A 19,893-nucleotide genomic window follows, 5' to 3' on the forward strand; every position below is an offset into this window, starting at 1 on the left:
CACCCACTGTCCACTCTTTCCACACGTGCTTAGGCCTGCCCCAGCGGACTGGGGCCTCCCACCCAAAGGAGCGGTCCCCCCAAGGGTGCCTCCCCCATCAGGCCAGGATTCCCAGTGGAAGGGGTCTGGGCCCACTTCCTCAAACGATGGAGGAGCTAAAAAACCCTCATCAGGCTGAGGAGACCCCGAGGGAAGGAGCTAAGCCTCCCCCCGGAGACGGAGGCATCTCATAGGGAAGAGGGGCCTGAGCCTCCCCCTCATACCAGCCACTCAATGCCCTTCCCCACAGATTGGAGACCCCTACAGAGGAAACTGGGTCACCCCCAAGAGACTTCAGAGTCCCAGGGAGGGGGGCTCAGAGCCTCCCCCTACGGAGTGCCCCCACCCCACCCTCACCAACTGGCAAAGTCCCAAGGGGAAGAAGGCTGGGCCGCCCCCATCAGACCACTGGTTGCTAGGGGCACACCTCCCCCCTCCGGCTGGCCTGCCCCCACGTACGCATGTCAAACAGATCCTTCTTGGGGCTGTCCTCCGGCTGCAGAACGTCCGGGGTGTCCAGACCCTGCGTGTTGACGTATAGGTGGTCCTCGTAGTCTCTGGGGCCCCTGGTGTCGGCCTGCACGTAGCCATCCCCCGGCGTGCCTGGGGAGCGCAGGAGGAGTGGAGAGTCAGCTGCAGGAGCCCAGGACCCAAGGAGCAGGAGGGATCACACAGGGAGCCCCATCGCCACCTGCCGCCCTCCAGGCACTGCCTGGAGTGACAGACCACAGGAATGTGCCCCCAGGGGCTTCGGGCTCCGGAGGGCACCCCCAGGCAGGGACACTGCCACCAGGCAGGACGGTAGCAGAAAGCCCCAGGCGTAGGCTGATGCGCACATCCAAAATCTAATCCCGATGAAACTGGTCCCCTGTGATTACGCTCCCCACACAGCACACAGGTCGCTCGATAGTGTGCCTGTACTATTTTAGGGTTTCCTTTCTTTTCCTACCTGTCAGTTAACACCCACAGACAGCAAAGTTCTCCTTCCCTGGGGCCACTCAGATTCTGCCAGACCCTGACCAGGCCCCTGGCCTCGGCCACCCGCCACCGTGTCCGACCGGGTGCCAGGGGCGGTCTGCTGGGCTGAGAGGTGGGAAGTGGCATCTGGGGGCCGCAGTTTCCTTTTCTCGCATCTGAGCAAGGCTGAGCTTCTCTTCCCAGGGTCAAAGGGCATCCGCGTGTATTTTTCTCAGAACTGTCTATTCGTTTCTAAACGTCACTGTTTTTAATCCTTGGCAGAGAAATCATGATTTCAATGCACTGTGCGGCCACAGCCAGCCCGAGAGCCCTACGGTTGGTAATACCCGTCATGCCAGTGACATCTTTGCCCTCCGGGACATGTGAACTCACACGCCAGCCCCATCTGTCCTCTGTGGACATGGGCAGGTCTGCTAACCTCTCTGCGCCCCCCTTCCTCTGTGAAATGGGGTGCTAGGGTTAGATCCTTTATAAGCAGGGCTGAGGGCTACAACCTTAGAACAGTATCATCAAAGTTAGAATTCAGGACACCTGGGGGGCTCAGTCAGTTAAGCGTCTGCCTGCAGATCAGGTCATGATCCCGGGGTCCTGGGATCCAGCCTGCATAGGTCTCCCTGCTCAGTGGGGGGCCTGCTTCCCCTCTGTCTGCCCCTCCCCCGCTTGTGCACTCACTCACATAAATAAATAAGTAAATACTCTAAAAAAAAATTATGATTCAGTTTGAGGACTGACGACGTGCGGGTCCTGGGTGGCTGATATAGGCAGAGGGCAGGTCTCCTGGTCTGCCTGGAGAGGCACAAACTCTTCCAGCCCACCACAGCCAGAGCCGGCGGAATAAGCCTGGGTGGCAGGAATCCAGAACGAAAGCCAACTCCTGGGCATCGCAGCTGGGGCACGAACACAGCGGTAGGAGTTCTCGGCTAGACAATAGGGAAGGGCGTAACCAGAAGCACGAGCATGCGGAGGCTTGGGGCTGGGAGACGCTGGGGAGACGCAGGGCAGTCAGACCAGGTACGAGCACCTGCAGGGCGCCCAACAACAAAAGTGGCCTTTAAACACCATGCTAGGAGCGCCAAAGACGCCCAGATTACCGGGGAAGATCTGCAAACAACCCCAAACCCCAAACCCAGCACAGATGTTCGTGAGGCTGTGGGGGAAACAGGCAGCTGCAGCGGGGCTGGTGGGCGGACAGCCCCGCAGCCTCTGGGAGTGTGACACTGTTCCCCGCCGTCCCCCAACCTCGCCTCCACAGGGCAGACACAGCCGCAAGGCCCTCCGTTCCCGGCAGAGCAAGCTGAGCTGTAGGGCCTGGGCACGAGCCCGCAGCCCTATGGACGGACGCCATGGTGAGCAAGGACCGGCACACCTCGAGGGCCAGCACCTCTGCACGTCACACCAAGTGTGCAAGGACACACTCCTGGCTGCAAGGGAAAGGCAGGTCACTTCCAGCAACGTGTAATGAGGTGAGAGGCTCACAGGCTGAAAACGCATCGTTTCGTCAAAACAAAAGTCCACGGTACCTTGATGGGTGCCCGACGACGGGACGTCCACCCAAACGGAAGGAGCAGCCACTCGGGGGACGGGCCCTACTGGGAACCCTAACCCACCTCGTGCTGTCATCCCCGCAAACACCTGGAGGTCCACCCACACCTCCGGGCCGAGCAGGGGCCAAACAGAACAAGGGTGAGGACATGTGCGCGGACAGGCGCGGAGCGAACCCCAGGGCGGACGGCTGCGTGGGGAAGCGAGCTGGACAGCGAGCATGCAGAGCCCCCACCGTCCGTGAGATCGTGGAGAGTGACATGCGCTTGTGAACGGGCTGCAACAGATGTGGAAAATGCCGGGGAAACGAGACCAGTAGCGAAGGACAGTGGTGGCCTGCGCGGGCAGGCGGAGAGGCAGACGGGGCAGGGGTGCCCAGCAACGTCTCACCAAGTGCACTTTCACCCCAGCATTTTGAACCATGGGAATACAGCACCTCTGCCCAAAATGCAACGAAAGTGGTCTGTGCGGAATAAAAAGAAACTGACGCCAATGACCCCAAGAGCAGGGAGTGAGCGCAGTCTCACAGGGCCAAGTGAAGAGAGGGCAGGGGCGGGGCTGGGGCACCTACCAGCACTTGGGGCGCCCAGGTCCCACGGCAGGCTGCACGTGTCCCTTCGAGCAGGAGATGCCCCCTGCAAAAGACAGTGAGGGTCCTCCAGCCACATGCAAGTCCCCTTCCCGGGGACCCACCCTCCTGCACGGCTGGAGACGTAGGTCAAAGGCAAGGGACGCCCCCGTCCCTGGGCCCCACACTGCCCTCCTCAACCCTCTACGCACTTCTGCCGCAGCCTCAGCTGCCCTCTGCACCTTCCTGCCACCTGCCACATTCTGTTCCTTCCACCTGGGTGCCGTTCCCTGCACTGCTCTCCCAGGCAACTCCTATTCACCCGTCAGGACCGGCCCAAACGCTGCTTCCTCCCGAAAGTCCTCCTGACCCCCGAGTTGGACTCCCTGTCATAGATTCCTGGTACCGCCGCAGACACCCCTTTCATGGCCCTGATGAGACTGTGGATACAAGAATCCGCTCAGGGTTCTGAGGCTGGAGTAGGGCCAGACACCCTGTGCAGTTTGGGCAGGGAAGGGAGGAAGGCACAGGACCCGCCACCGTGATCACAGAGAAGAGAAAGAGAAGGCAACGCTGGCGTTAGGCCCGAGAAGTCAGCGCCGCAACCCCCCACCCCCGCTGGCCCAGCCCATGAGGGCCAAAGAGGCTGACCTGGCTGAGGGCCCCGAGGGCACAGGGCTGAGTTAGCCTGGAGTCCACCAGTCCGCCCAGGGGCGGCTCCTTCCCTGGGATGCTGTTGTAGTAATTGTGTTCCGATTCCTCCTCATCCCCCCAGGCCGAGTCCTCTGGCCTGGTCAGCCTGGGGACAGACAGCAAGCGGGAGCACAGGCAGGAGCCCCAGGGCTCAGGGGCAGAGAGAATGGCGACCCCCAAGAGGGTGCTAAGGCCTTGCAGCTTGAGTTTCTGGCTCTGGCGCTCCCGGGCTGGCTGTGGGGGGAGCTACAAGCTCTTTCCCACCGGGGTGCTGTGAGCTCCCCAGCGCTTCTGCTAAACCACAGTGGTCCTCGCTCTGGCGGGTGGGGGGGACACGCTCGCCCCACGCTTGTACCCAGAGCCAGTCCCGAGGTTAGGGTGGCAGTGCTGTCAGCACTGCCACGGCCCTGCCCTCTGGCCCTGCGGGTCCTGAGAGTAAAACAGGGGCAGCCACGGGAACCGGCCCCCAAACCCCCCGCCCCTCAAGGCCCGGGAGGCGTGCACATGTGTGGGGCGTGAGCCCACAGGGACAGGGTTCCAGGCACGCGGGTGAGGACTCCCACAGCCCAGTCTGTCCCTGCGAACTCCGCTCTTGGAAACGGCTCACACGGTTTACCCACTACTTAGTCGGACAGTTGGCTACCTCGTGAGCCAGGCAGCTGAGCACAAGGCTCTGCGATCCGGCTGGCTGCCCACAGGCGGCGGCCCAGCAGCTAAGAATGGATTCTTCTCTTTTAAGCCACAGAACTTCTCAATGATTCAGAGAACAGCAAAAGAACAATGTTTGGTGACACGTGAAAGCGACATGAAGTCCAAACTTCGTGTGTGTAAATAGACTTGCTGGCCCTCAGCCCGGGACCCCTCGAGACACCCCCACGCCACAGCGGCCAGGACAGGCGGTCTGGCCACACAGCCGAGAGCATGGACCCTCTGGCCCTCTGCAGAAGTGGGGGCCCCCGCCCGGAGTGGCTCCTCAGATCTTTGCCTCGGCCAGCCGGGGCAGAGCAGGTGCATTCGTGCCGGGTTCCCAGACGAGGGGACGGGCCCGGCGGTGGGCCACGAGCCCACGGGGCGCACGGAGGAAAGTCGGGACAGAGCAGAGACGGCCCCCAACGCGGAGGAGGCAAGCACGAGGCCCGGGCGCCTGGCCTCGGTCAGGGCACACGCTGTCCCCGGGAAGACAGGACAAGGCAGGTCTGTACCTTTCCGGGGCCATGACCACCCGGGGGGGGCTATGCAGGTACTGTTTGAAGCGCAGCTCGAAGGCTTGGCCCACGGTGCTGATGACGCTCTGGGCGACGCCCCCGCAGCACTCCAGGATGTGGCAGGCTGCAGACGGCGGCACGTTACGGGGCATCCGTCGGCCTGGCCCCTGGGGCCCCCAGCCGCCCCCGCCGGGACCTCACCTCTCTGGTTGATGGGATCCTTGGCTACATAGGCTACATAATCTGTCATGTCCTGGAAAGAGAGCGAGCACGGGGCAGGGGTCAGCCCGGCCAGGAGGCTGCCCCCGGATCCAGCGGTGCGGGGCCCTCTTCAGGGAACAGAAGGGGCATGAGTCCGCCTCCAGCCTCCGGCCTTACCGTGTCGCCGCCTGACGCGAAGGAGATGGACTGCATGTGGTGGTTGGCGATGATCTGGCCGGAGAGAGACATACATGGTCACAGGCCAGGGCCACAGGGAGTGGACCAGAAATACACCTGGATGGGGACGGCCCCCGGGGCAGGGTGCAGAGGTCACGCCCACCCCCAAGCATGCGCAAACACACCCAACACCCACAGAAGCACAGACACGCATAGTCACACACAGAGACACAGACACACTCCTCCCTGCACAGATGCCCCCACGGGGACAGGTCCAGAGACACAGCCACTACCACATACACCGGGACACACTCAAGCCCTCTCCACACGCTGACACGCCCCGCGTGGGCCTGCACAGCCACGCACATGACACCTGGGGCCGCCGGATCATTGGGCACACCCAGGGCCACCTCACAGGCAGAGACGCAGGCAGGACCGCCCCAGGCTCCAGGCTCCACAATACCCACCCTGTGCTCATCTGCATGCTCATTTGCATGCTCATTTGCATGGGCTGGCTCATCTGCGGTTCACTTATGCATGCGTCCTCGTTTGCATGTGTCCTGTGTGCACATCTGCACACTCGTTTCCATGTTCGCTTGTGTGCTCTCTTGCCACCATCCATGGCTGTCCTGAGTGCTCAGGTGCCTCCGTGACCCAGGGAGCAGTCAGTGGCTCCCCAGGTCCGCCACACACAACCTGGCTTGGGTTCCCTCCCTCCGAGTGCCCCCACAGCCGCACATCCCAGCACTCTCCAGGGTCACGGTGCTGTCTCGACAAGTCCCGAGGCTGTGACTTCTCCACCTCTGTCTCCCCACAGAGGGCCTCTGCCTGGGATGTCCTCTGCTCACCTCCTCCCTCCCAGCTCACGTCACCACCTCTGGGAAGCCCTCCATGATGCCCCTGCTCCGTCACAGAGCCTACTGCACACCTACAACGTCCCTTGCCGGGCCCCATGGTCCTTTTTAGGATTTGTAATTATTCTCTTGGTTTCCACCAAGACTCCAAGCCAGGGCCCTCCCCCGGGCACTGCTGACCCTGCGTCCGGGTCACTCTCTGCGGGGGCATGGTGGTTGGTGGCAGCCCCGCACTGTGCCTGCCATGAGGGCAGCTCAGCTCCTGGCTCCGGGTGGGTTCTCTGCACACCCCAGGTGACCACATCCACCCGCGGCCCTGCACCCAGCACCCTTCCAGCCTCCCCCAGAAGCCAGGGCAGCCCTGCAGCTGGTGACACCCACCTGGCGCGTGGCGGGCACCGAGAGGTTGAGGCCGTCGGTTGAGATGCTCACAGCGATGCTCATCCCCGCGAAGCGCAGGTTGCTCTTGCCCAGGATGGAGGCCAGCGCTTTGTTGGGGGCCTGGGGTGGGGATGGGGCAGGGGGCAGTGCGGGGCCTGCAGGCTGGCTAGCTCCGCACCGCTGCAGAAGGCGGGGCTGCAGGGGAAGGGGGGCGCTGGGGCGGGGCCCAAGGTCGGCCACGCCAGCCCCCACTGCTCCAGCCACGCACACCAGTACCACTCGGGGACCGGGAGCCCCTCACCCACCTTCTTCTTCCAGGAGCCCCGGATGCCAGGCACAGCCTCATGGAGCCGGTTGATGGCTTCCCTGCATGGGGGGAGGGAGGAGGGGGCTCAGTGAGCTTGAGAGGGGGTGGGGCGCTTGGGGAGGAGGCAAGAGCTCGCAGAGTGTGGGGGTCAGATGCCACGGGCTCTCAGGAGGGAGGGAAGCTAGGGCTCCTGGAAAGGGGAGGAAGGGACAGAGCCTTGGATCAGGGCTACTGGCCCCCACCCGGTGCATGCCTGCAGACCCCACACACACACACACACCACCCTCGGTTCTCACCCTCTGGCGCCTCCCTTCTCAGTGACCAATGCATCCCTGGACCACAGCCCAACGTTAGACCACAGCACGCAGACAGGGGATGAGCACAGGCCCAGAGCCTGGACCCCAAGTTCCGCGTGGCCACAGGCCCGTCAGATCCCCATCTGTGGCTTGAGACGGTGACTCTGCTCTGGGCTCCCCCAGACAATAAGCAACAGACCGCTGGGAAACGGCCAGTCCCCCAGGGGGCCAGGACATCACGGGACCCTGAAGGTCAGACTACACCGGGCCCGGGAAAACTGGTGCCACGAGAACAAACCCGACCCTTGCATCCAGCCGGCAGGAAGTTGAACAGAGCTGCCACCTGGAAATGGTCCAGCAGCTCTCCAAACAGAGAGATGTGGGGTCAGCATACAGCCCCCCACAGCCAGGTGACACACCCAGGAAAAAAGGAAACACAATCCACACAAGACCTGTTCACAGCAGCTCAAGTTGTGATAACCACTGACACCCAAGGGTCCACCGACTCGTGAACAGATACACAGGCCTCCCCCATGTGCAGGAGCGTCCCGGCCCCAGCAGGAGCGAGGTCCCCACGCACGGCCCCAGGGACGACCCTGAGCCCACAGCGCTCAGGGAGAGAACCAGACACAGGAGGCCCCACGGGGTGTCAGTCCACGTATGTGACACGCCCCGACCAGGCTCCTCCACGCATGGGAAGGGGCCTTGTGGGGGCGGGGGATGGGGGAGGGTTGGGAGAGGGGGTGACTGCCGATGGGCACAGAGCCTCTTTTTGGGCTGATGGAATGTTCTGGAATTGGGGAGGGAGTGGTTGCACAACCCTGGGAAGAAACTAAAACACATCGGCTTGTGCACTTTAGCGGGTGAGCTGCTGACACGTTGAATGACGTCTCAGCAGTGTTTTCCTGTCTACAGCCAACAGACTAGCTTAGTGCTCACAGGCAAAAAGATGTCTCTCCCCTCGGGCTCGGCCCTGGCTGGACCCAGAACTCTTCGTTACTGTTCCCAGAAGCTCAGAGCACCATGAGATCACCGTCTCTGCCCCAAAGACAGCAGGGACCACAGAGATGCTGTCTCCGCCCTGGACAGGCTCCCAGCCCGTCGGCCCTGACCCGAGTCTTAACCAGGAACGATCCAGCACCCGCAGGTCCCACACACTGCAAGGGACTAGGCATCCTCTCTACCTGAGAGAGAAAATGCAGGGTCTGGGGAGCAGGGGCCTCTGGAGGGCAGGACAGAATGGGGACTCAGACACCACGCGCCCCACCCCAAGGCCATTCCAACTCCTGGCCACACTGTTGCCCAAGCCGGGCGGCAGGAGGGAACCTCACCGCGCCTCTCCTCCTGGGCTCCCAGGGCAAACTGTCTGAGCCACCTCCGAAGCCTCACATCAGCCCTCCCCAGCTGCCCAGAGCCCCTGGCCCCACAGCGGCCGGTCTCCGAGGCTCACCTGGTCACCTGGGTGCGGGTGTTAAAATCCAGAGAGCGCATGGAGCGGAGGATTTCGATGCAGCCCATGTACTGCGGGGAGAGAGAACGAGCCGTTAGCAGGTGGGCCCCAAGCACCAGCCCAGACGGGCCCGGGGCGGGGGACAGGTGAACCCAAGCCTTTCCTCCAGCACGCGCTGCTCTCTCTCCTCTCGCCCCCACTGGGCTGCAGCCCTGCCCCGTGCTCAGCAACATCCTGCCTTGCTGCCCCAGGGCCTTTGCACCTGCTGCCCTCCTTCTTCCTCAACTCGCAGACAGATTCCTTCCCCATCTCGAGGCTCAGCAGCCACATCCTCAGAGCCACCTTCCCGGACGCTAAGCAAGTGCTTTCCGGAAGCTGACTGATCCCTCCAGGCCCAGGCTGGGCTGCTGTTGGTCCAACTGTCTGCTGTTAGTTCTCGCTTTCCGTTCCATGGGAGCATGAGCCCAGGAGGGCCAGGAGGGTGAGCAGGATGGCAAGGCTCTGGCTCACACTCAAGCCCCCACACCCAGCACAGGGCCCGCAGGCAGATAGGGAGGAAACCATCTGGCCCATGAAACCCAACCCTTGGACTGTCTGGACCTTTCCAGGGGAAGTGTGCCAACCCCTGCCGAGGCCGCCATCCCCACAGAAGGGGGCTTCCGAGTCTCCGAGAGATGACGCTGAGGGACAACAGGGGAAGAAACAGCGGCAGAGCTCCCCGACTGCTTCAACCGCTGCGAGAGGAGGCCGTCGGGGACCAGCCCAGGCCGGAAGCCTCATTCCGGCCAGCGTCTGGGTGCTAGGGCGTCTGCCATGCTGTACCGATGGCCTCATGGCAGCACCCCTCACCATGCGCCCTCGAACATGCGTGTGCAACCTCCAGAACAGGCAAACCCCGGAGACAGAAAGGTGGCCGGCAGGTGCCAGCAGCTGGGGGAGGCGGGGGTCGGCGCTAATGGGAACAGGTTTTTCTGGAATGAGGGAATGTTCTGGAACCAGAGAGTGCTGATGGTTCCGTGACCTTGTGAATGTACTAAATACCATTAAAGCATACGTACACTTGGAAAAGGGTAATGGGGGGCACCTGGGTGGCTCAGTCTGTGGAACACACCACTCTTGATCTCGGGGTCATGAGCTCAAGCCCCCTGCTGGGCCCAGACCTTACTTAAAATAAAAGCACAGAATAGAACAGAACAGGATAGAAAATAGTTAATGGGTAACTGTTGTAAATGTTACCTCAATTTTTTTTTAATATTTTATTTATTTATTGGACAGACAGAGATCACAAGTAGGCAGAGAGGCAGGCAGAGAGAGGAGGAAGCAGGCTCCCTGCTGAGCAGAGAATCCAACATGGGGCTCGATCCCAGGACCCTGGGATCATGACCTGAGCCGAAGGCAGAGGCTTTAACCCACTGAGCCACCCAGGCGCCCCAAAATGTTACCTCAATTTTTAAAAAATCACAAATTCACACACACTTTGACCTTGAAACTTCATTGTAGGACTTCACCCCACAGATACAACAGCCCAGGGGCTGCGGGGGTGTGTACCAGTTGGGGTGTGGGGCAGCCCATGTCCTGCCCTCCACGGGGCTCTGAGCCCGCAGGACTGGAAGGGGAACAGGCGGGCAGGTGTGTGCTGCCCGCAAGATGCCCTGGTGGATCAGCACCCGCCCACTCCCTTTGCCCCCAAGCTGCCCTTCATGCTGGCCCCAGGGGCTGGCTCCCCATGCCTGGCCCTCCTCTGGGCGCCCTGCCCCCCTCAGTCTCCCCTCAGGTACACCTTTCGCACACACCCTCCTGTCCTGCTGGCACCCGTAGCACTGAACAAATCAGCTAGAAATCAGAGACATCCTAAATCTCAACACATCCAGTGTGTCAGATTCAATACATGATCCAGTTCAACTGGAAATGCCACTAAACAATGAATATTTTCTTAGTATAAGTATGTCCTAAATAGTTCATGGGACATACTTATACCAAGAATTATTGGTGTTCACTGGAACTTTTCATTTAACTGGGTGCCCTATATTCTTGCTAAATATAAGCAAATCATCGTTCTTGGAATGCAAGGGTATGCATTTGTAAGAAAGACAAGAATTTTTTATGTATTTATATGAGATTATCTCCAAGGTCTCTCATTAAGTAGCAGGAACAAGGTGTAGAACAGAGGCCATGGTGAGTCATCATTCACATGCACAAGGGGTCAAGGACAAACACGTGCACACACGCATGTATATACTGTGTGTGTGTGTGTATGTTTGCTCGAGCACAGATGAGTGACTCTAGCAGGTTATAGTGGCTGCTTCTGGGAGAGAAACCTCGTGCTATTGACAGACCGTAAAACACAGTCGTAAGCCATTCCTCCGTCATCCAAGCCCTAGGGGTGGCCATGGAACATTGTTTGGGCCAAAGAGATGTCACCAAAGGTGACTCAGTCAAGGTCTAAAGGTCACTTGTGCCCTGGATCTTGTCCCTCACGGGTCTCAGGTACCTGAGACACGGCCAGGCCAGCCTGCTCCATGAGGACAGATACGTGGCCCATCACCATCATCCCAGCGGTCACTGGCCCATCGCCATGTGAATGAAGAAACACAAGAAATAATAAATGATTGTCGTCCTGCACTAGACTGTGGGATGATTTGTTACATGGTGAGTGCTAACTGAGATAGCGACCAGAGGAAGCATAGGAGCAAGCCGAGCAAAGACCCAGGCAAAGGGAATGGCAAGTAGAAGGCACAGACGTGAGAACAAGCATGGAGAGGCCACAGACTCACTCCAGTGTAGCTAGAGCAGAGAATCAGGGAGCAAAGAGACATGACAGGACACAAGCAAGGAGGCTGCAGGGCGCCAGGGCAGGGATAATGGGCTGGGTTTCATGCTACGTACACTGGGGAGCCATGAGAGACTTTTAAGTAGGGAGTGAATAGATCTTCTCACCTTCTCTTGGGTGGACGGATGGTTGGATGGATGGATGGACGGACGGATGGACGGATGATGGAAGGAAAGGTGGATGGATGGAGAGTTGGATGATGGATAAAGGACAGGTGGACGTATGATGGGTGAACGGAGAGATGGACAGATGGATAGGAGGAGGGACCATGGATGGACGGATGGACGGATGATGGATGGAAAGACAGACAGGATGGGTGGACAGATGGACGGATGGGTGGATGAACGGATGATGGATAGACAGATGGACAGACGGATGGGCATGGCCTATATGCCAGGCATATGTTAGACAACTGGGACCTCACAGGGAATTTGTTGCAGTCCCTGACCCCGAGTGGATTTTCTCACTGAGGGGACAGCTTTGGTGGGACGCTGGCTGCCCAACAGGTATGTTCCCTCTAGGTACGGAGTCTGTGCCGTGGGTGTCAGTGTTCTAAGCCCAGGATGAAGGGTTCTGATTCCCATACCACCCCCAAGTTCACCCCAATTAATGTCCGGTCCTCTCTGGGAGGCTGAAATCCTCCAGTGTGCCCCCAGTCCCTGCTTGGCGAAGGGTGGGGAGCATGATTTACTTGTGCTGGAAAGATGGGAGCTCACAGAAGAAGGGATGCAACGGGGGCACCCCGGAGGGCTGGGAACAAGGACTGCAAACTCAGATGCCAAAGGGGCCAGAGAGGGGAGGCCAGCAGACGGCCAGGGCAGGCTCCTGCACACGCAGACCGTCCCTACTGATCACACATGACCTCTTTCAAGGCACCGTCCCCGTGTCCCTGCGCCACAGGGACAACTGTTAGCCCTCAGGAAACACAAGTCCAAGGAGGCTCAAAGAAAGCACAAGCTTATAGGTGGCAGAGGCAGGATTTCAACCCATGCACCGAGGCCCTGGTGTCTCTGGCACGACCACAGGTGTGGGCCTACACAGCATATTCCACAGCCATGGGGGCCCAGGGCTACCAGACACCTGATTTTTTTAAAAAGGAGACCAGAAATCCGGGGGCTTTGGTGTGAAACCTCGTAATTTGTAAATAGTGACCAGAAACAGAATTTTTACTTTTAAATAGATAGCAGGGGTCAAAGCTCAGAAGTCAGATTCAGCCTAGGGTTGGTCACCAGGGAGCATGACCTCCACCAAGGAAGCACCACCCACCGGACGCCAGCTGTGCTGGGCTGGACGCTGGCCTCGCTAAAGGTCTGTGCACCTGCTCCCCCACCCAGAGCCTATAGACAGCCCCTAAATCCCAGACGGGTGTCCCAGGAAGACACCAGGGGAGCTCAGAGGGGCGGATCCAAGAGATGCAGCGCCTGCCTGACCCTGGGAGCCTTGGCAGGAGCGCCCCCCCCCTCCCGCGAACCTGCACCTCCAACCAGCAGCCTCCAGGGCCTGGAGCCGGGAAAGCCGACTCTGCCATTGACTTAGGCTGTCCCGTGTGTGGTGACTGGTGAGAGCCTCCGGGGACACTAACACAGGTCAGGAAGAGACCCCACATGGCTCTGTATCCCACCTCCCCCTGGGCACACGTGGAAGCACAGGCAGGTCACAGCCCACCCCAGAACACTACAGGCAAGGAGCTATTTCCCGGTGGGGGAGCTGAGGCCTGGAGGGGGAGGGACAGAGCCAGCTCCCACAGCAAGCCAGGCCTGCGGAGGTGCGTGAGCACCCAGCTCTCTGCGCTCCCGGCGGGGAGAACCTCCGCCACCTGGTCCTCCTCCTCACATCATCCTCTGCCGTATAGCCCACACTACTGTGGCCCCAACATTCTAAGCAGACTCCATCTATAAACATAACTGGGTTTATTTTTTAAGGAAATGGCAGGAAACCACTCAAGTCCTCATCAGTAGATGAGAAGATCCATGTAGCGGGTCCCCCACGTGGGAGCGTCCCCGGCCCCAGCAGGAGCGAGGCCCCCCCACGCGCTGCCCCGGGGACAGACCCCGAGCCCACGACACTCAGGGAGGGAACCAGACACAGAAGGGCACGTGGGGTGTGAGTCCACGCATGCGACACGTCCACGGAGGGCAAGCGGGCCCATGAGGGCCCGGGGCTGGGGGGGCGGGGACAGCTGATGGGGACGGGGCTTCTTCCTGGGGAGACGGAACGTTCTCGGATTAGAGCAATAGTGAGGGTTTCTGTAAATTTGTACTAAAGCCCCTGAACTGTACAATTTAAGTGGGCAAATTTTATGGTACTGAATTCTATCTTAGGTTTTTTTATTTGTTTGAGGAAAAGAGGAAACTGCCTATCGTGCCCGTCAGCCTCTGGTTTGAAGCCTACTCAAGCTTTTCTGAGCAGCACCAGAACGGCCGCAGCACGATCCTAAGGCGAAGTGTCTGTCCAGGCGACTCTGCTAAGACAAGCCTACGGAAGTCTGTGGGCACTCAGGAAGCTCGCACAGCCTCTAAACCCCCCTCCCGGCGAAGCTGCAGAGCAGCCTAAGGGGTTGCAGGGGATAGTGGGGGGGGGCTCTGCAGGCACCTGGCGTGGGGGAGGGGGCTTGGTCTGTGCGGCCAATAGCCGAGCTCCTGGTGAGCAAAAGTGCATCCTCCACGAACCTGAGAATCCCATCCACGCCTTACGTCCACGCCTCAGTTCTGAGGCTCTGACCCCACAGAGACTTACCACTCACAAAGGAGACAGACGTCCCCCTGGCCCGTGTGTGGGTCTCCAGGGGCCGCGTAACCACCAGGATCGGGACAGTGGATAACAATGGGGCCCTGCTCTCTCCTGGTTCTAGAGACCATGTGTCCAAATCAGACGTCAGCTGGGTGTGTTCCTGCCGAAGGCTCCAGGGCAAGGATGCCGGTCCTCCAGGTCCTCACAGGACGGCCTCAGCCCCATCCGGCCAGTCATCTCCGCCTCTGCAGTCACACGGCTTCTCCCCGCATCCGCGCTTCTCTCCTCTCGGGACACCAGTACTTCTAGACTTCACGGGATCTGGGGCCCTGGGGGCTCCATCAGTAAAGCGTCTGACTCCTGATTTCAGCTCAGGTCACGACCTCAGGGTCGGGAGATGGAGCCCTGCCCCAGGCTCTGTGCTCAGCGGGCACTCGGCTGGAGACACGCTCCCTGTCCCTCTGCCCCTCCGCCTGCTCACTCATGCTTGTGTGCTGTCTCAAAAAAAAAAAATTTACAGCCCATCCTAACCTAGGATGGCCTCGTCGCTACCAGATTCCATCTGCAAATAAAGTCACACTCGGAGGTCCCAGTGGACATGGAGTTGGGGGGGACACCATGCTTTCCAATACACCAAGTGACCCAAGTTTCCAGAACCGTATCAGGACGGACATCCACCCAGCCTCTTGCTTTGCTGGATGGGGAAGAGGCAGCCCAGCCCTGTGCTTCCAGCCCTGAACGCACAACCTAAACCCAGTCGTGCGCAAACGCCCGCCCGACACCAGCGGAGAGACAGCTGCACCATCACCAGAAAGTGGGGCGCCCCACTCCGAGCACGGGGAGACTCCCACATTGGAGTCTCCCAATCAATGATTCTACGTCCCCTGGGACTTCAGAACATCCCGCCGGGCATTCGTGCATGTGGGAAACCCTGTGCAATCACCATGCCCCCAACCGACCTCACCTCACCCGTAACATGAGGTGTGTGGGGCCACTTTTGTTTGTTTACTTTCTAACTATGGCAGGATGCACCTGCAAGTCCCCATGGTCACTATTACATGAAGCACGCTCACACCCCCACCCTCCGGCTCCAGAACTTTCCATCCCCCCACACGGAGACTCTGTCTCCACGAAGCACGGACCCCCCAGCCCTGTCCCAGCCCCTGCACCCACATGCACCCACCTCCTCTTCATGCGGACGGACTCCTCTGGGGCCCTCCTGGGAGTGGGACCTGCAGGATGGGTCCTTCTGGTTCTGGCCACTCTCGCTGAGCCCCATACCCTCGGGGTCCCTCCGTGTGTGGCAGGGGTCAGGGTCCCTCCCTTCCTGAGGCTGGACCGTGTACCCGCGTGGGGACGGACCACGCTGTGTGTGTCCACCTGTGGGCAGACGCTGGGCGCTTCCTAGAGCACCTGCTGTGACTGGTGCTACCATGAGCACAGGGCGTGGGAACCTGCTTTCACGTCTTCGGAGGGTACACCCAGACAGGGCAGGACTGGGTCACGTGGGGATTCTGTTTAACTTTTCAGGACGGTCTTAATACACACTGGATTTAGTGACACTATCACGCATATTGACAGAAGACTATTTTGCGTAGCTCAGACGTTACCAGGACTTGTCCACTAGTTCAGAATATCACGTCGCTTACAGCAACGCCAGTGGTGTCTGAGCTGCTGGACCCCACATCCACCGCAGCCGTGTGCACCCTGGGCGTCATGAAGGCACCAGCTTCCACCCAGGTCCCAGTGGGTCTATACATGTGGAGCGAAGTCTATACATGTACACACCGAAACATATCCTGAGCTATTACAGATTGTTGTCACTGTGTTTCTCCTTTTTATTGCTGCTTTGTTACATCCTATGGATTCTCAGGGAAACCAACCTGCAGGGAGGTGTTACAGATAGACCTGAGGTTCATGTCATGGTGGAGGGTTACAAAATACTGGGTCTAAATGAGGAGCACTTAACCCAACAGAACTGCAAGCCGTTGTCTTAAACTGAAGTCGGAATCACCTGGAAACTGTGACTGCAGGGGGCCCACCCCAGAGTCTCTGACACAGCAGCTCTGGCGTGGAGCCCAAGAATGTGCATTTATAACAAGTCCCCAGACATCTGGGCACCACACTGTTCATCACTGGCTTCAGTCAACTTGATAATCCCATCTCTCTTGCTATGAATAGATTTTTGCCATTTGGGGCCATTGAGGTCTGGGGGGAAAGAGAACTAAGGAAGGAATGGTCTTCTTTTCTTCCAATGCACATGGTTGGATCCATGTGTGACGCCTGGTGCAGTGGCTGCCATTCTGGGACCATGAGGGCAGCTAAGCCAGCATACTGAAGACAGCAGCACAAAAGGATGGAAAGACCTTAGGTCATCAGGGATGTTGTCAAGCCACTGAATTAAGTCATCCTGGAGACACCCCACCCCTTGTCTTCAAGGAATAAGCTGTGTTTCAGCCAAAAACATCTCTATTCAGTTAATCTCCCACAGTTCCCTTGCATTATCATGAGCGTATGAAAACCACACTTCAGGAAAAACTGAGTGATATGGAGTCCTCGTTGTTTCACTGACATGTGTCCAGGCTTGAGCTCTGATCCCTCCCAGCCAGTCAGTCCACCTGGCCAGGGTCAATGTCTTTCTGTGTCCCACAGCACCACGAGCAGAGCTGGGCACACCGTTTTAAAACCTTTGTTCATGGAGAGCTTATGACAGGGCACGAATGAGGGCTCCTCACGAAAGAGAAAGGTCTCAAGGCACCTGGGCGGCTCCGTCGTGATGCGTCTGCCTTTGCCTCAGGTCACGATCTCAAGGTCTTGGGATGGAGCCCTGCATCAGGCTCCCTGCTCAGTGGGCAGCCTGCTTCTCCCTCTCCCTCTGCCCCTGCTAGTGCACGCACTCTCTCTCTCTCTCACTCTATCTCTCAAATAGATTAAAAAAATATTTTTTTAATTTAAAAAGCAGAAAGTTCTTATCAGTGGAGTTTTTATGACATCAGAAGCCCAATGCATCAAAATGGTATGAGTGGGAGGGAGACAGGATTGGTGGGCCACAGAGCTTGATGCCGATTCTGGCTCGTCCACAGTGCGGGTTCACATTCTTAACAGCGGAAGTTTGCTCAGACATCCGCCCTTCAGAAACATCAGAAGATCAGGGACAACTAGAACTGAACTGTCCAGTAAGGCAAACATGTGCCTCATGCAACCACCTGAATTTTACTTAAAATTAAATAAAACTAAAATTTCATTCGTCACACTAGCCACATTTCAAAGGCTAAGTGGCCAGGTGGGGCTACCATACTGGACAGCAGAGCTCTGGAACGTTCCATTGCCTCAGGGAGGTCTTTGGGCGGCAATGCTCTAGGTCCACCCCTCAGCTAGTTGAGGCAAAGTTCATGGGACACAAGTCCCATGGCCAAAGAGATATGAGGGGGATCTGGCTGGGCATTTCTGAGAAAGGTTCCCTCACTCATGAAAGGACCAGATGGGAAGAAGGCTCTTTTCTGTAGGGTGACGGGACAGCCAGAGGGAGACCTGGTCTGAGAGGGAAGTCACATCAAGGGTGGCATCCTCACCTCCTGGGGTGGCTGTCACCCCACAGACAGGGCAGTTTAGAACAACAGACGTGAACTCTCTCAGTCTGGAGACCGGAGGCCTGAGATCCAGGTGTTCAGGGCTGGACCCCACCCCCCACCCCCTGCCCTGAAGGAGGGTCTTCCTGCATCGGTGGAGCCCGCTGGTAGCCCCTGGTGGCCCCGGACACGCAGCCCCGTCGCTCTGTTCTCCGCCCCCTCTTCACACAGACCTTCTCCAGGTGTCCTCACATAGTTTACCAGGAACCCTTAATTACATCGGCAAAAACCCTGTTTCCAAACAAGATCACGTTCTGGGGTTCCAGGTAGACGCGGATTTCGAGGGCACTTTCACGCCAACACAGAGTGACAGAGCCCGGATCCACAGGAAGGTCAGCGGGCCGCTGAGCTGAGCGGCCACAGAGGGGCCCTCTCCCACGAGACGGCGACGTCCTTCACCTCAAAGCTCTGAGTGTGGTTTGGGGTGCAGCGGCCACCATGTCCCTTAGCAGGAGAGGGTCCCACGGGTTCCTCCACATTGCCGTGCCTTGGTGTCCTCATCTAGATGACGGGCGGGCACCCTCAGGGCCGTGACGATGACACAGGCCGGTCCATGCCTGGCACCGTACTGGGCGCCCAGAACTCAGGTGCCACGTTCCCCTCTCTGCCTGCCGGGGCTCCACCTTCTCATCTCAAACAGGGATCTTTCCAGAGGCCCATGAGGCTTCCAGGCAAACCCAGCAGAGACAGAGGCTGGTTCAGATCCTTCATCCGTCAGAGACGCCTGTGGGCTCCATCTCCACAGAAGGGTCCCCACTTCTCTCCGCCCCCATGTGTCCCTGATCCAGGGACTCGTCTCTCGTCCCCTTCTGGCCCTCACCCCCACCCCATTTCTACAGAGCTCCCAGAAAGACCCCTCCAAACCCCAAACTCCACCCTTTGAGCCCTGCTTAAAACCATCCACACCAAGCTTGCCTACAACCCATTCCTCTGCTGCTTCTCTCTGGAAGCTCCACACACACGGGTCCGGGGCTGTTACCCAAACATGCCAAGTGCATTCCCTGCCACTGGGCCTTGGCACTTGCTATGCCCCTGCCTGGGACTCCCCCTCCCCAGCTGTTTCATGTCTGGGGCCTCATGGCTTCAGGTCTCATTGAAATGTCATCTCCTGGGACGCCTGGGTGGCTCAGTGGGTTGAGCCTCTACCTTCGGCTCGGGTCATGATCTCAGGGTCCTGGGATCAAGCCCCGCATCGGGCTCTCAGCTCAGCAGGGAGCCTGCTTCCTCCTCTCTCTCTGCCTGACTCTGCCTACTTGTGATCTCTCTCTGTCAAATAAATAAATAAAATCTTAAAAAAAAAAAAGAAAAGAAATGTCATCTCCTGCAAGATCCCTTTCCCCATGACCCCCTCTGAAGTAAACACCCAGTCTTACCCTGACATCATTCTATTTTAATTAGCACCTGCCAGTATCCGCCACTTCCATGTTCTCTTTATTTACTATTTACTATTAGCGTCTCCCGTGGAATCAAGCCTGTAAGCGCGGGGACCGGATCCTCCTGCCACACCAGTGCACCCGGAGTGCACTGGTATTCGCTGCGTTGACGAAAACGTCATTATCATGGCAGTAACCTAACAGCGTGCGCCCCACAGCCCAAGCATCCGAATCCGGAACACTCTACGCCCCACGCCCACAGGGCGGATGCAGCTTCTCCGGAGCTGGGAAGTCCACCATGCGCGTGACACCCTTGCTACAAAGCAAATCCTGAACCCAGTCACGCCTGCAGACCCGTTGCCAGAATTCAGGAAAAGAAAGGGCAAAGAGCCAAGTCAAAGACCCCCGAGAACAGAGACAGACCCAGACTGTGGGCCCAGCCAGTCCACGCTGGGGCCTGAGGCTCCACACATCCTACAGGGTCCCCGGATGATACAATGCTCAGACCTGAGCCAGGCGTGGAGGAGGGAGGGTCTGTGACATTCAGGAAGTCCACACTCTCAGGGACGCAGTACTTTCCTGGGGCTGTCAAAACCAAGCACCACAAGCCGGGCCACTTAAGCCACAGAAACGTCTCCTC

The 19,893-nt window shown here is 58.8% G+C and overlaps 1 protein-coding gene across 9 annotated transcripts in view; it reads right to left on the minus strand.

The window, feature by feature from the left end:
- Positions 1 to 19,893, minus strand: part of SHC2 (SHC adaptor protein 2) — a 32,328-nt gene that overhangs the window by 10,046 nt on the left and 2,389 nt on the right. For 8 of the 9 annotated variants that reach the window (XR_004276678.1, XR_004276683.1, XR_004276691.1 and 5 more), the window contains exons 2-10: positions 8,692 to 8,762; positions 6,944 to 7,004; positions 6,639 to 6,758; positions 5,404 to 5,457; positions 5,227 to 5,278; positions 5,023 to 5,149; positions 3,779 to 3,926; positions 3,131 to 3,194; positions 499 to 642 (exon numbers count right to left, since the gene is read on the minus strand). Coding sequence is in view for 4 of the 9 variants with exons in the window: in XM_032304076.1 (XP_032159967.1) it covers positions 499 to 642; positions 3,131 to 3,194; positions 3,779 to 3,926; positions 5,023 to 5,149; positions 5,227 to 5,278; positions 5,404 to 5,457; positions 6,639 to 6,758; positions 6,944 to 7,004; positions 8,692 to 8,762 (841 nt within the window). In the remaining 5 variants the exon portion in view is untranslated. Of the gene's footprint in view, positions 1 to 498; positions 643 to 3,130; positions 3,195 to 3,778; positions 3,927 to 5,022; positions 5,150 to 5,226; positions 5,279 to 5,403; positions 5,458 to 6,638; positions 6,759 to 6,943; positions 7,005 to 8,691; positions 8,763 to 8,953; positions 9,928 to 10,133; positions 10,246 to 19,893 lie in introns of those variants that run through there. The other variant, XM_032304084.1, reaches the window with a different exon arrangement.

Source organism: Mustela erminea, chromosome 1, assembly GCF_009829155.1.
Source record: "Mustela erminea isolate mMusErm1 chromosome 1, mMusErm1.Pri, whole genome shotgun sequence".
Classification (NCBI taxonomy): Eukaryota; Metazoa; Chordata; class Mammalia; order Carnivora; family Mustelidae; genus Mustela; species Mustela erminea.